At 35.9% G+C, this 13,506-nt stretch overlaps 1 protein-coding gene across 5 annotated transcripts in view; it reads right to left on the minus strand.

Annotated features, from left to right (window-relative positions):
- Positions 1-13,506, minus strand: part of ERC2 (ELKS/RAB6-interacting/CAST family member 2) — a 486,963-nt gene that overhangs the window by 113,568 nt on the left and 359,889 nt on the right. For all 5 annotated transcript variants that reach the window (XR_010305235.1, XR_010305234.1, XR_010305232.1 and 2 more), the window contains one exon: positions 12,839-12,973. Coding sequence is in view for 1 of the 5 variants with exons in the window: in XM_064156707.1 (XP_064012777.1) it covers positions 12,839-12,973 (135 nt within the window). In the remaining 4 variants the exon portion in view is untranslated. The remainder of the gene's footprint in view (positions 1-12,838; positions 12,974-13,506) is intronic.

The raw sequence follows: 13,506 nt of genomic DNA on the forward strand, positions 1-13,506 counted from the left end.
TGTCAGCAAAATTAGCTCTGGACAGAATGCACGTTGCTGGAGAAGGAGGAGGACCTTGAGGGTATCTTTTCTCACCCTAAACTTGTCTAAGAAAGATTGCTTGGAAAAGCAAACATATTTGGAATTAGTCAAATAACTGTTATCAGCCACATATGTGTATGACTGAAATCATGTGTACAGTGTGATCATTTGAAAATGTACAGGGCCAACAGAAGACAGAGGACAGCGCCTGAAATTGATTATATCAGAATGGGCTTCAGAGATCATGGTGGAAACAAATATGCCATGCGATGTTAAATTTACAAGGCCAAACACAAGCAGAGAAATAAAAATCAAACAGCTTGCTTCTGCAAATTGCATAGCATAAGAACATTAACACTTACAAATCTGGTGCTCATGTTATACTCTTCTGAATATTTGAAAGACTATAACCAGAGCAGGAAATAGCCATAAAACTATTGAAAAAATAAATAACCTAGCAGTTCTCAGAATATCTGAAAAGACTGTTTGATCACTATTAATTAACACATACAGAGAAGGACACAGTTCTTCTCTCTTGTGGGAAAAGGCTAGATAGAGATCAATAGGATGTGATTACACTTCAAACACAATGCTTATTTTTCAGTTCTGGACAACCTGCGGATTTTATAGAAACTTAAGACACTTTATAAAGACATGGCTAAAAGTATTCAGAATATATATTGTTTTAAATGACAGATTAAATGGCAAAGTTATTCAGTGGGCAAGTCCAGATTATGATCACAGTCCACTTCACCTTCTAATCTGTGGTTAATAAAAATCCTCTTCCATCTTTTTACCTCACTTCTATTTTGGAGAGAACATCTGTGCCCTGATTCTATTCTGTACACAAAGAGTTCATTACATCTTATCTAATTTTAGTAATTAACACATTCATAAAAATTAAACAGTGATCTGTTTTGACAAACTGAAAAGAAAAAACAAACCCCCACTGATTTAAAATGTTTAACGTCAGAAGGAGCCTCAAAACTAGTCTTAGCATACTGCCTTCTTTAAAAACTTGTATCTAAATACTATTTTGACTTGATTTATACCTACCTCAGAATTTCCACACAACATATTTACAGAAGATAAATAGACTTGCACTAACCTCAGCAGAGCTCAATTAGCATCCCTACAAAAATAAGGTTTCAGAATTATGGGCTTTATTACTTAATATGTTATTATTTAATAATTTAATTATTGCTGCTAGGCAGTGCACTGATGTAAAAATACTTGGTGCTGGGTGATAGTAAAGAAGAAAAGTAACTCTCTAGCAGATATAGGAAAATATAATTTATCTTTTTCTTTAAAGAAAAGAAAAAAATATTAAATCAAAGAACCATAATTTCATGTGCTGACATTGCTTAATTTAACTGAAGCCAATATGTATAGATACAAGATCTTTAAGGAATATTAGAACTCAGTGATTGCTTACTATTCCCATTACACGGACAGGTTGTTTTCAAGCCTCCCAGTGCCGCCTCCCAGTGCGTGGAATCAAAATTATGAAGAAAGCCACAACTATCCCTGTCATTCTGCTGCCTGTTACATTTTAAGGAGTGAATATTTCATGGTGGAAATTCTGGAATAGGCTGTGCAGGGAGGTGGTGGAGTCACTGTCTCTAGAGGTGTTCAAGACTGGATGAGGCATTCAGTGCCATGGTCCAGTTGACTGAATAGGGCTGGGTGCTAGGTTGGACTGGATGATCTTGGAGGTCTCTTCCAATCTGGTGGATTCTATGATTCTTAGTGTTATAGACATTACAGAAGGAACAACAAACGCAAGTAAGAATCAGGACTGCAATTCTCATTGGCTTCATGAGTAAACTATTCTAGCAGGAAGCTAAAGTTTGGTACCTTGGTGCAAACGGATAAAAGAATAAAGTCTTCATTAATGTTCTGAAACAAATGAAGTTTATTATGTATTTCTGCATTCTTGACACACTGTGAGATAAAATAAAACCTCAATTATAGCTTGCAATTTATTAATCTTGGATAAGAGGCTTCCAGAAGTATGGTTAGGCTTTCATATGAGTGTGTATCCTAGAGAATCATTAATCTATGGCTCTTTCAAACAATAAATTATAATCACACAATTTTTGCGTACATTAACTTCTTTTTAAACTTGGATCTTTCCTTGGTTTATAAGGTCAAGAATAGCAATTCACTGACAAAAGCTGCAAAACAAAATCTCAACTACAGAAATGCAGAAAGGGGAAAAAAAAAAACCAACCAAATTCAAGAAATGTAACTTGAATTGCTAAATTAGAACACAAAATTACTATACATTTAAAACATTTAAGTTATCGAATGCCTTGCATTTTAGGACTGACACCTAAGTCTTTAACTGAGACATTCATTTAGGTACAGTACAGTGCTATAATCTCAAGTACTATGAAATTCTGTTATGCCTTTGTACTCTTGTCATTTATTAATTCATCCTTTTCCTAGCCCTTTCATTTTTCTGTGCTGCTACTTACTGAATATGATTTACTGTTCTGGTCCAATTGCCACAAAACCTAACCTTATCTCAAAACTATCTTCAAAGGAGCAAGATAGGGAACCTCAGGAATTGCTTGGAAAACAGAATCACAGAATTAACAAGGTTGGAAAAGATCTCTGAGATCAGCAAGTCCAATCCATTACTTAACACCATCTAATCAACTAAACTATGGCACTAAGTGCCACATCTAGTCTTTTATTAAACACTTCCAGGTACAGCAAGTCCATCACCTCCCTGGGCAACCCATTCCAATGACCAATCACTCTTTCTGTAAAGAATATTTTCCTAACACCCAGCCTAAACTTCCCCTGGTGCATCTTGAGACTATGTCCTCTCATTCTGCCACTGGTTCCCTGGGAGAAGATATACACAGATGTTAAAAGCTTGGGTTTGGTTTATTACTGAGGTGTATCTCAACATGAGTTTGGCAGGAACATTTCTGAACCATCAATTCTTCAAGGTTCATCAGTGTCAGTTATAAATTTGAAACTGCCTTTCAGGTACAAGAGGGTACAATATACAGCAGATTAGAAACAAAGTATTAATCACAGTCTATGCAAATGGTTAAGGATATCTAAAATAACCCCATAATCAGATGCCAGAAGTTACAAGCCTGTTTGTAACCATTCTGCATATAGCATACGCTTGACTACAGGTGAGCATGAACTAGTTGCAAGGAGCTATACTTAGAACTGTGTTGCAATAGCAACAGATCTATACCAATACAACTGGTACTGAATACACCTATCTTGGGGGGCATGGGGGTGCATGTATGTATTGTTCTGGGTTTATTTTGCTCTATCTCCAAGGCTGAATTCACTTCAGTAATTTCAACATGTTAGGGGACCTCCTGAAATGTAGCTTTTTGTTAATTTAATGAAAAAGGAATCACCAGTGCACCCACAACACCACTTCTGGATACAAACTATAGTACAGCAAGTATGGATGGTCAGGAATTTTAGTCCAAAGCTCTACTCTTGATCAGAACTAAAACTCTAAAGCAGATGTACTCAAAGACTGCAAAATTCTGCATTACTATGAGGTCCTGCTGCTGTATAAAATTTGGTTACCTGAAGAAAATAGTGAAACCAACTCAAAACCAGACAGTACTTCTGTGAAGCTAAGTACAGGCCATGTCCCTTCACTTTTGTGGCACAAAAAATAACTTAATAAAATCAATTCTTTAAATAAAAATAGTAATCTTAATCTCCTTTTGAACTAAAGCTTTTGCAACAGAGGCAAAATTATAAACTTGAGTTAAGCTTTTCTGGCTCTCTTCCCACAATAGAAGACCCCTCCTGACAAGGCTCATCACATTTCCCTTTCATGTGCTGGCATGCTACACATTAATATCTTGTCTTGGGTTAAATAAATCTAGTGATAACCTGATCATCTCTTGAACTAACTTACTGATAACTGATTTACATTACTCTCCTTATTATCTGTGGCTACTAATGGGTCATTAAACATCTAACTACTGGCTCTGGACTGTGAAACTGTCTTACTTACAGCAAACAATTACACTTACAAATATTAATTTCCTCTGCTTCTTTCAAGTCATGAAATTAGGCAAACCAGAAACCTTCAGAGGTTAGAAAGACTTTTATCTGCTATTCAATTTCTAGGAGCAAACATCTGACTACCAATCTCATCTCTCTGAACAATTTACTACAGAAGAGTTTTGGGCATGAATGGTTTGGAAAACTGAGTCTGTAACTGGAAAGGGGAAAGACTAATGGTGGATTAATTTAAGGCTTCAGTGCATAGAGTTCTAGAAGGTCTTTACTTTGTGTTTCATCTGCATACTCAAAAAGTTGAATAAATCTTAAAGACTGCTTCATCAACATGGATTTATGTCACAGGTCTATTTTCTAACCTATCCATAACAGAAGGGGTCACAAATAACCATGCATCACCTAATTATGAAAATGACCATAAAACCCATCTCATCATTTGTTCTATTTGTATATAGTTAGGTTCAAATAAAACATAAATACTGCCAATGGGGGCAAGTGAAAGGTTGTTTCTGATCACTCACTTTGCAACACCCAGTCTAGCACTAACATGAATAAGATGTTTCACCAGATACTTGTGCATTCAAAAGCTTTATCACTAGATGAAGCGGAAACTCAATGCTTCTCACAAGAAGTGGTCCGTGAAATCAGATTTGCAATGCAAAAATTTATAGTCCCCTTTGTAGCGAAAGCCTGTGACATGTTATCTCACTTAAGTAACCAGCACCAGATATGCAACTTTTGTTATCAAGTTACTGTCTCCCAGAAATGCACTTTTGGCTGGTCTAAAGACCTATTTTAGACTATGATGGTGGCAGCTAATTTTTCTAGTAGGAAATATAAGATAAATGTAAACCTCTATATAAGTGTTGTATATTCTAACACACACATTCAAGGGAAGTGAGGGGGAGAGGTTTCTATAGCTAAACATGATCTCAAAAATTCTTCCATATGTGGAAAAGACTGCAAAGCTAACATATAAATATAGATATATATAAATATACACACGGAGAAGTATGTATACATTTATATCACATTCATTAAACCTCAAAACATAAAATAAATTCATTTCTGTAAGCAAAGGAGAGGTATAACTTTTCAATATACAAAATCCATCTCTTGGAGATATAGACAGCAAATCCTATTTTCTACATATAACTATTAACGCAGCTCCAGTTTAGCTGGTCTCAGTCAAATTACAGATATAATTAAAAGGTATATGAAAAACCATCTGGCTACAGTATAATTACAATTAAGAGGTAGGAATAACAAAAGCACAAACAAATACTGGAAACTTCTATTGGCTTTTACTTGCAATGAGAAACCTTGTGTAGAGTGCAATGTTTATAACAGTAAAACAACACCAAAATCAAGAGCTAGAGTACCCCAAAAGATAAAGTCCAACTCAGAGCAGACTCTTCCAAATTTAAAGGCTCACTCTTTCGTTCCATCATGAATACAACATAATCTATGTCAACTTTAGGTTCAGAATTATGCATACTATCAAAATCTGGGCAAGCCACTGCGGAAGACTATTTTAGTTTTGGTTTTAGGGCAAAAGGAGACAGAAATACCTAGACAGATGTCAAAGGCAGGAAAAAAATCTCTGTACCTACTGAAATAAGCATATGATAAACACTTACTGACTTTTGAGAAGTGCTTAGGCAGAAATTACATCCTTATTAGAAGATGTATTTGCCATTCAGTGGCATGTCTCATACAAACAGTATCACTATGATAACTGCATACAATTATGGAAAATTGGCTTTTTAATGATGACCATGATACAAATAGGACTTTATTTTGTTCTCTTCAACAAGTCTGAACAGGATGTGATATGAATCACAAGTTCTTTTGTTACAGAGAAAGAATATGTACAACAAAGAATTAGAGGGGGAAAAAAAAAACCGAGGAAATACTTTCAAATGTGAAAGTGTTTATAAGACTAATTTTAGCTGCACTCCTGAGATCTCAAAGCATCGATTAAGTCAGCATAATACTAGTTATTTACAGTAGATATGCCTGAGATTGTTTATACTGAGTGTACCAACAAGTAAACCTTGCCCTGCCCAAATTCCTAAATTAAATAAATCCATGTGACTCCAATGAGCTTAGTGCAGGCTCAGCACTGCACTAATGCAATTGCCTGCTTCCTTGAAGCTTGAAGCACCAGCAGAACAAGTTCACATATATTTAGTGAACAGACAAGAGCAAGCTCACACCTGCCCAAATACAAGGTGTAAACACACAGGGTAAAGAAACATACAGAATATTAAAACAAATCTAGGTCAGGGAGCCAATAATTCCAGTTTACTGCATTAAATGGTTATATCACTTAACTTCCTTTATGTACTACCATGTCACTGGTGCTTTGGGTTTTCCCCTTATTTTGTTTTTTTTTCCTTCCTGAACAACTAAAATACAAAGATCTGATCTTGCAGAAAATTCCCCAACATGATATTTTAGTTTTTCAGACACCAAGCTTGTGCTCAGATTGAGCTTTCTACTCACTGTCTAAAGACATATGAAGAATTTTACCATAAGCAAAAATAATCTCTTGGTTTATGTTTGTCCTCCTTTTAACTTGTGTGGTTCTGTTGTTTCGATTTTGGAGGTTTGTTTGTTTGCTTCGTGGGGTTTTCTTGGAGGGGTGTTTTGTTTTGGTTTTTTTTTTAAAGACAAATCCTAGTTTCAGTATTCCTGAGGCCTATTCAGGAGTGTCAGGTTGGCAATTTTCCAACACATCCACAGAATATAAGGCATTGTGCTAATAGCAAGGGCTGCCAAAATACACAGACTAGCATGCCCTCCTTTCCCCTAAAATTACATATGGATCAATACAGTGATTTGTAGATCAGGATCCAGACACTAAAATAATATTCACTGTTTGACTGTCCTGTGGTTCTGATTTCAAAGTCATCCCCCTCAAACAAATTCCCACCCGAACTGTTAAGGGTTTCTCAAGTACCATCTTTCAGCAACTCCAAGATATTCAGCCATTTCAGCTGATGACCAAAGACCTGTTGCCAAGACCAGATACTACTTTACAAATCAATAACCAGGTTTTTTTTTCTTCTAAAAAGTTACTTTGTTGTGACATCCTCCTCCTTCACAACAGCCAAACTGTTGTCAAGTTTTGTGCATCATTGCATTCATTTATTTTCTCAGAGGAATGAGTTTAGTAGCATACTTTAAAAAGAATCTTTTGAAAACTGCATGTATTTAATACTAACACAACTATTAGATCTTTAAAGCTAGCATTCTGACTGAAGAGTGGTAGTTAGGGCAGATTCATAGATGCACACTGCCCCCATCTTTGTCCTAGTAAGCAGGACTTTTTCTTTAAGTAGGAGACTTCAGAAACCTCAAACTACCTTTAGGTCTCTGCAGAGGTTTCAAAGTAATGTAAAACTTACTTTTAGTAAGTTTGAGACTACTTCTAAACACCACTACCTTGCACAAAGGCCATCAAAAATGTTTTAAATGGGAGGGAAAATCTCTATGCAGCCAGACTGGATTAAAAGATGTAAAAGGACATGCTACACGCTTACAACACCATGTGACATTCCCTCTTCAATTACAGCTTCTAAGAATAGGGCCAACTTTTTGTAAAGCAGCCAGCTCCTCCAGCCTTATTGCATGCCCTATGATATTCACATTTTCTCTTAGAATTAGATTTGCTTTATTGAAAGGATTATCTTTCATCATAAAACAAAATTAGAATATATTTGCAGCCTTGGTGATCATGGAGTTCAAGTGTTCGACTTTCATTTAACTACAGCTTGGAAATACAGGAAACTTAAAAGATGAGAAACACCTTACATTTTATATCTTCCAAAGTCTCCAGTACTATGGGAACTAAGAGGATTTGATTGTTCTTACAGTCATCAAGATTGGCACTAAAGTCTTAAAGTGCGAAAATCATTTGAATGTTATACCTTCAGTCTTCCATCATGTGAATGCAGAATGAAGTTCTTCCATATGCATTCTCAAATAGCATAACTTCCTATTAAGAATGTCATCAAACTAACTTAAGGATATCTTAGACACATACATGTAATAGATCACCTCCAAAAATTCTTTCATTCAAATAATCAAGTGCAGTTTTTTAATGTGTAGCCCCATAAGCAGCAATCTGAACTTAGGACCTTTGAAAAGATCTCATGAAGCTGAAAATGGAAGTCCAGAACAATAGCAAAAGATACGAAATGTTATATGCAGACCATCCTAGAGTCAGAGATCTGTCATATCTGCCAACAAATTAAGGAGTGTTTCAGAGACACCATGGAATGTAAAATGCGTACAGAAATTAGGTGAATAAAGGTGACTAGAATATCAAACTCAGAACAGGTATAAATACTGAGGGGCAGAAAGACTTCTGAGATTAGAAAACTAAAGGGATTGTCTCACTTTGACCAGACATGGTTAGCGAGACAGAATTCTCTGTCACTCAGTAACTTTGCAGCCTCTTATGACACCAGAAGCTCAAGAAAAAGAACAAGAAAAGGACTACAGTATAGTAAGGCAGGGAATACAAATGTGCTGATTCAACTTTCAACAGCTACTGCTTCAAGCGCGCACAGCCACTTGTATGACGCCAATAGGAACTTCCTTCAAAACATTTTATATAAGGAAGGAAACTGAAAGATGATGTGAGCAACTGAAGCTAAGGGAAAAGTTTTCTAAGGAAAACCACTATGTATATAGAGGTGAGAAATAAGATAGGCAGAGCTGGGCAAGAGGCTTTGTGAAGACAGCTATGCTATGGGGCAAAATGGCTTCTAAAGCTGGAAGTTTAAATTAATTTAGCCATGGGGGGTTTTGTTCCAAATAGAAGTTGGATGCAACAATCCAGATTAGATTACTGTAATGCACTCTACAAGGGGCTACATATTACAACTCCTTGGAAACTGAAGCTAGTAGAGAATGCTTATTAAGCTCATTTTCATGCTAGGAATATTACACCCGCACTCCAGGATATATACTGACTGCCAAAATGTTTCCAGGTGGAATTTAAGAAAGACTTCCAACTCTCAAGCCAAGACTGAAGAGAATAAATATAAGTTTTTAATGCAACACTGTAAAATTGTTATTATTTCTACTTTTAAGACTAGTAGGTTAGCATTATGATGTTTCTGACATGGCAGCACTCAATCCCCAGAAATTTATATATATCAAATAAAAATCATATGCACCAACATTAAAAAGGAACACACCATGACTCACTGTAACATGACCACATGTATGGACAGAGGAAAAAGTCTTCCTATTGCTTGTCAAGTTCTCCTATACCTTCTGCAGATTTAGGTCCAGACATACAAGGACAAAATACATTGCCGACATCCTCCTCTCCCTAAACAGAGAAGTCTAGGCCATGCTGCAACATGCTGCCCATAACAGCACATGATATAGAGTAACAGACAACAAACCAAAACGTCGCTACCTGAACTGAATGGTACCACACCCAAAATAGGCATATATTTCAAGCAGGCTGTGTGTCTATCTTTCTTCCAGGCAACCAGTGGCACACCCTTCTCTTTAAAGGGGCTACAAACTCATGCATACATCTAGCACATATACACTGTTTTACATCAGGAAGTGAGAAATTACTAATTCTTTCTTATAAATATGTACTCAAATACACATGAACATATTTTTATGGTCCTGTATCTTATACTTGTATTTCTCTCTATATAAATGTAGTATGTAAGCTAGAAAATCCAGAATTACCCTCAAAAAATGAGAAATGTTTCAATATTAATGCTGTATGTTTAACTATCTTTCTCCATAATTAATGAGAAAACCTTTAAAACTCCTTCCTAGCATTCAGTAAATTAAAGGGCTACAAACTGCCCCACTTGTCTCCTTACAAAATCAAAAATTCCCTTGGATGATTTGTTAATTTATTGTTTTCTCAGCTCCCAGAAACATTCTGTTTGGAAAAGAACCTCAGGATCATCAAGTCCACAGTTTATTCCATGGTTTCAAACTAGCAGCAGTATGTTGGATTACAGTCATCAAAAACAACGTATCTAGGATGAGAAATACAGGTTTGTATGGCACATGGCAATCAAATTACTGTATAAAACAATGCTGGACAGAATGGTAAATAAAACAGTATAGAAAGCAAAAAATCCAATTAAATCCCTAACTGAAAAATGTAAGGTAAAGCAACAGCCAGAATTCACCTGTGAGCATTGACAGTGCTGTTCTCAAAGATTATTTCAGCAAGGATTGTGCTATGGCTTGCCTGTTTGCTGGTTTTACAAGTAAACATTCGAGGTGCTAATCCATTGCTCAGAGTTTGTGGAAATGCAAGGATGGCAGTACTTCAGCAGAACACCTACTCCAAGCCCAGTATAACCAAGACAAGATGAAATAAAGCTATTATCTCATGCCACAGATATTCATCTAATCTGTTCTTAATCTCCAACAAAGGAGTTTCCATTACATCTGTATGAAAGAATGCCTACATTTTCTTTCCACGTGCAGGTTCATTAGACTCACAGTGAAAATGTTGCTTTTCTTTTTTAGTAACTAAGCCAGCTACTCTTGTTTAAATTAAATTTACTACTCCTACTTTCTCCAGTACACACTGGAACACAATTGATCATCATCTTCTTTACAACATTTTACTTATTGGAAGACTTATGCCTCCCCTTTAGCACTTCTAGACTAAACAGCCCCAGCTCTTTAAGCGTTCCTCATAGGTCATGTTCTCTGAAACTCCTTTCATTCTTGTTCCTTTCCTTTTGTGCCTTTATAATTTGTCTGTCTTAAAGCATGGTGACCAAAACTGTTATACATCTTTTCAGATGAGGTCTCACAAGTGCTCAAAAGAGCAGATAATTGCTTCCTGCTTCTTTTCTAGTATTACATCTACCCCAAGATTAGATCCAACTTCACTGCAATGGTATTTCATTGTGCAATCCAGATTTCTTTTTCCATGCAATTGCCTCATCAATTCATGTGACATCTTCCTTGTAAATGGACTTGTCTTTACTGAATTTCTGATTGCTTATTCTAGACTTCCATTCCAGTTTATGGAGCAGCTTAACTGCTCCTACTGTGTCTGCAGTTCCTTGCAGCTTCATTTGCTGCCAACAATATTCATATCTTTTTGTATCTCTGTCGCTGAAGTAATTTCTAAAAAATACTCCACAGAAGGACAGACCTCTTTAGAACCCTGTTCTAACTCTCCCTCCTGTCTGACAATGAGGATATATCGGTAGCATATTATTTGTTTTAGTTGCACACCTAGGTCACAGTGATTTCACAATTAAATTATTACTCATAGTTACAGGGTTTATTGTTGTGGTGCATTTTACACCACATATTAATTACATTGCAAATCAATGTATTTATTTGCATGTTACAAATAGGGGGATAGTGTTAAAGGCCTTATGAATTCAAAGTATATTACAGTTACCACTTTCTCCTTTAGCCATAAAGACAGTTACCCTATCAAAGGAAATTTGATTTGTTTGATGTAATTTGTCCTTGACAAATACTGGCAGACTAAATATAGAATGGATATGCTATGTAAGAGCCATCCAGTCCTGCATTCTGCTTTAGAGAGTGACCCAAAACTGTCATCTAGGAAAGAGTGCAAGAATAAAGTGAGTACATAGTGCTAAACATTATTGTATTTTCAATAATGTAATGTAAAAATAGTTTATCTGGTCTAGGACAGGAACCACCAGCTGATGATTAGGAAAAGAGGAAATGGTTGAAGTGATCTGATATATATTGAGATGGATAGACAGATAATGTCACACAGTCTGGTATAGACATCAAGCTATTGACAGTGAACAGTGAAAGAACTGATGGATTTCTATTGATTCATTGCTAATAATTTATTTTGGACTCTAGAAAGTTATGGAATAAAGTTATTTGTATATCCCCACACATTTTATTTGCAAAGATGAGAAAAGTTTGTCTTTGTTAAGCCTACAAGGATTCGTTTAAGTTCTTGAAGATGTTTTGACACAGACTTTCATTATGCTTTTTATTCATTCTCTTCCCTAAATAACTTACTATTGAGCATTGAAAAGCTCTCTTACATTGCTTTGATCACCCAGATTTTCATTACAGCTTCAAGTTCATTGAATGAGTTGAAACAAGTGTCTGGGCTGTGGTAGCACTGGAGTTATCTGGGCTTTTTTTCACATCTCTTTTGCATTCATTCTGTTTTTCTCATTCTATTCCTTCTAGAAAGTCAAATCCTTTTTTATTTCATGGTCATTTTGAGACAATTTTGGCTTCTTTTATAAACTCAGCCAACTTATCTCTGGTAATCAGAAACAAAACTAAGTTACATAGTTACTACTATTTTTATACACATCACTACAGATTTTAAGCTATATCTGTTATTTGAAATCTTCACAGAAAGATACTTTTAAAGGCCATTTAGAATGGCTGGTTTACAAGTTCCCAAAAGACACGGGTTTTTCAGTACCAATGGTTAATCCATTTACTTTCAACAAAACAGTACTCCAAAAAAAATTGCATCCTTCTGAAAACACTATTAATCACTGTTTAATTAATATTTCTTCACTGAAAGTCGATCAAAAATCCTCTTATGAATTGCTGAAAACAGCTGCAAAACCTCTAAAGGAGAATAGGGATGGAACATGTAAAACACCAGACAAACAAGCCAGAATGTTTAAATTGCTTTAGGGATGAGAATATATACCAGAGCTATTTGTTTCAGTTCTAAGAACTCAACATTTGCTTTCTTATTAAATCTTAAAATATCAAAATAGTGAAATGATAAGGTGGAAAACAAGAGGTGACTAACCTGATCTGGAGAGGGTCTGTGGTTGGAGTGTTGTGGCCTCCCAGGAGATCGGTGATGGTGGTGGTGGTGATGGTGGTGGTAGTGATGATGGTCATCATCATAGTTATCTGCCATCAGTTTCATTCTATTTTGTGTCTGTTTAAGATGCAAAGTGAAACAATTCTATTACATGTTGGAATATATTACTCTAAATGTTTCAGTAAGCCCCATATAGGAATATTTCAGTAGAACAAAATCTAATGCGAGAAAAACTATGAACCACAGGGATCACAGAAAATCCTGACATATCTTTTTAGCAATTTTTGGGGGGGGTTAAATATCACAGTGCTTCTCAAGCACTTCATGTGATATCCATTAGAAGGACCACAGAAAATTGACCTGTACTCAGTTTAGCTAGAAAACAAACAAGTAAACCATACCAAAAACCTTAAGGCATCCACAAGAAGACGACATAGATGTTGTGCCGAGGGATTTGATTTAGTCAAAGACTTGTCAGTGTGAAACTAATGATTGGACTCAATCTCAAAGGTCTTTTCCAATCTAAGAAATTCTGTGATGCTCTGTGATTCTGTGAACCACCAAAAATCATATGTGCACATAATTCAGCCACTATGAGCATCTTCACAGCACTAAAAGAGCATCTTCTCTTTGTGTTGCAGAATAAATGT

The sequence above is a fragment of the Pogoniulus pusillus genome, chromosome 16, assembly GCF_015220805.1.
Source record: "Pogoniulus pusillus isolate bPogPus1 chromosome 16, bPogPus1.pri, whole genome shotgun sequence".
Taxonomy (NCBI): domain Eukaryota; kingdom Metazoa; phylum Chordata; class Aves; order Piciformes; family Lybiidae; genus Pogoniulus; species Pogoniulus pusillus.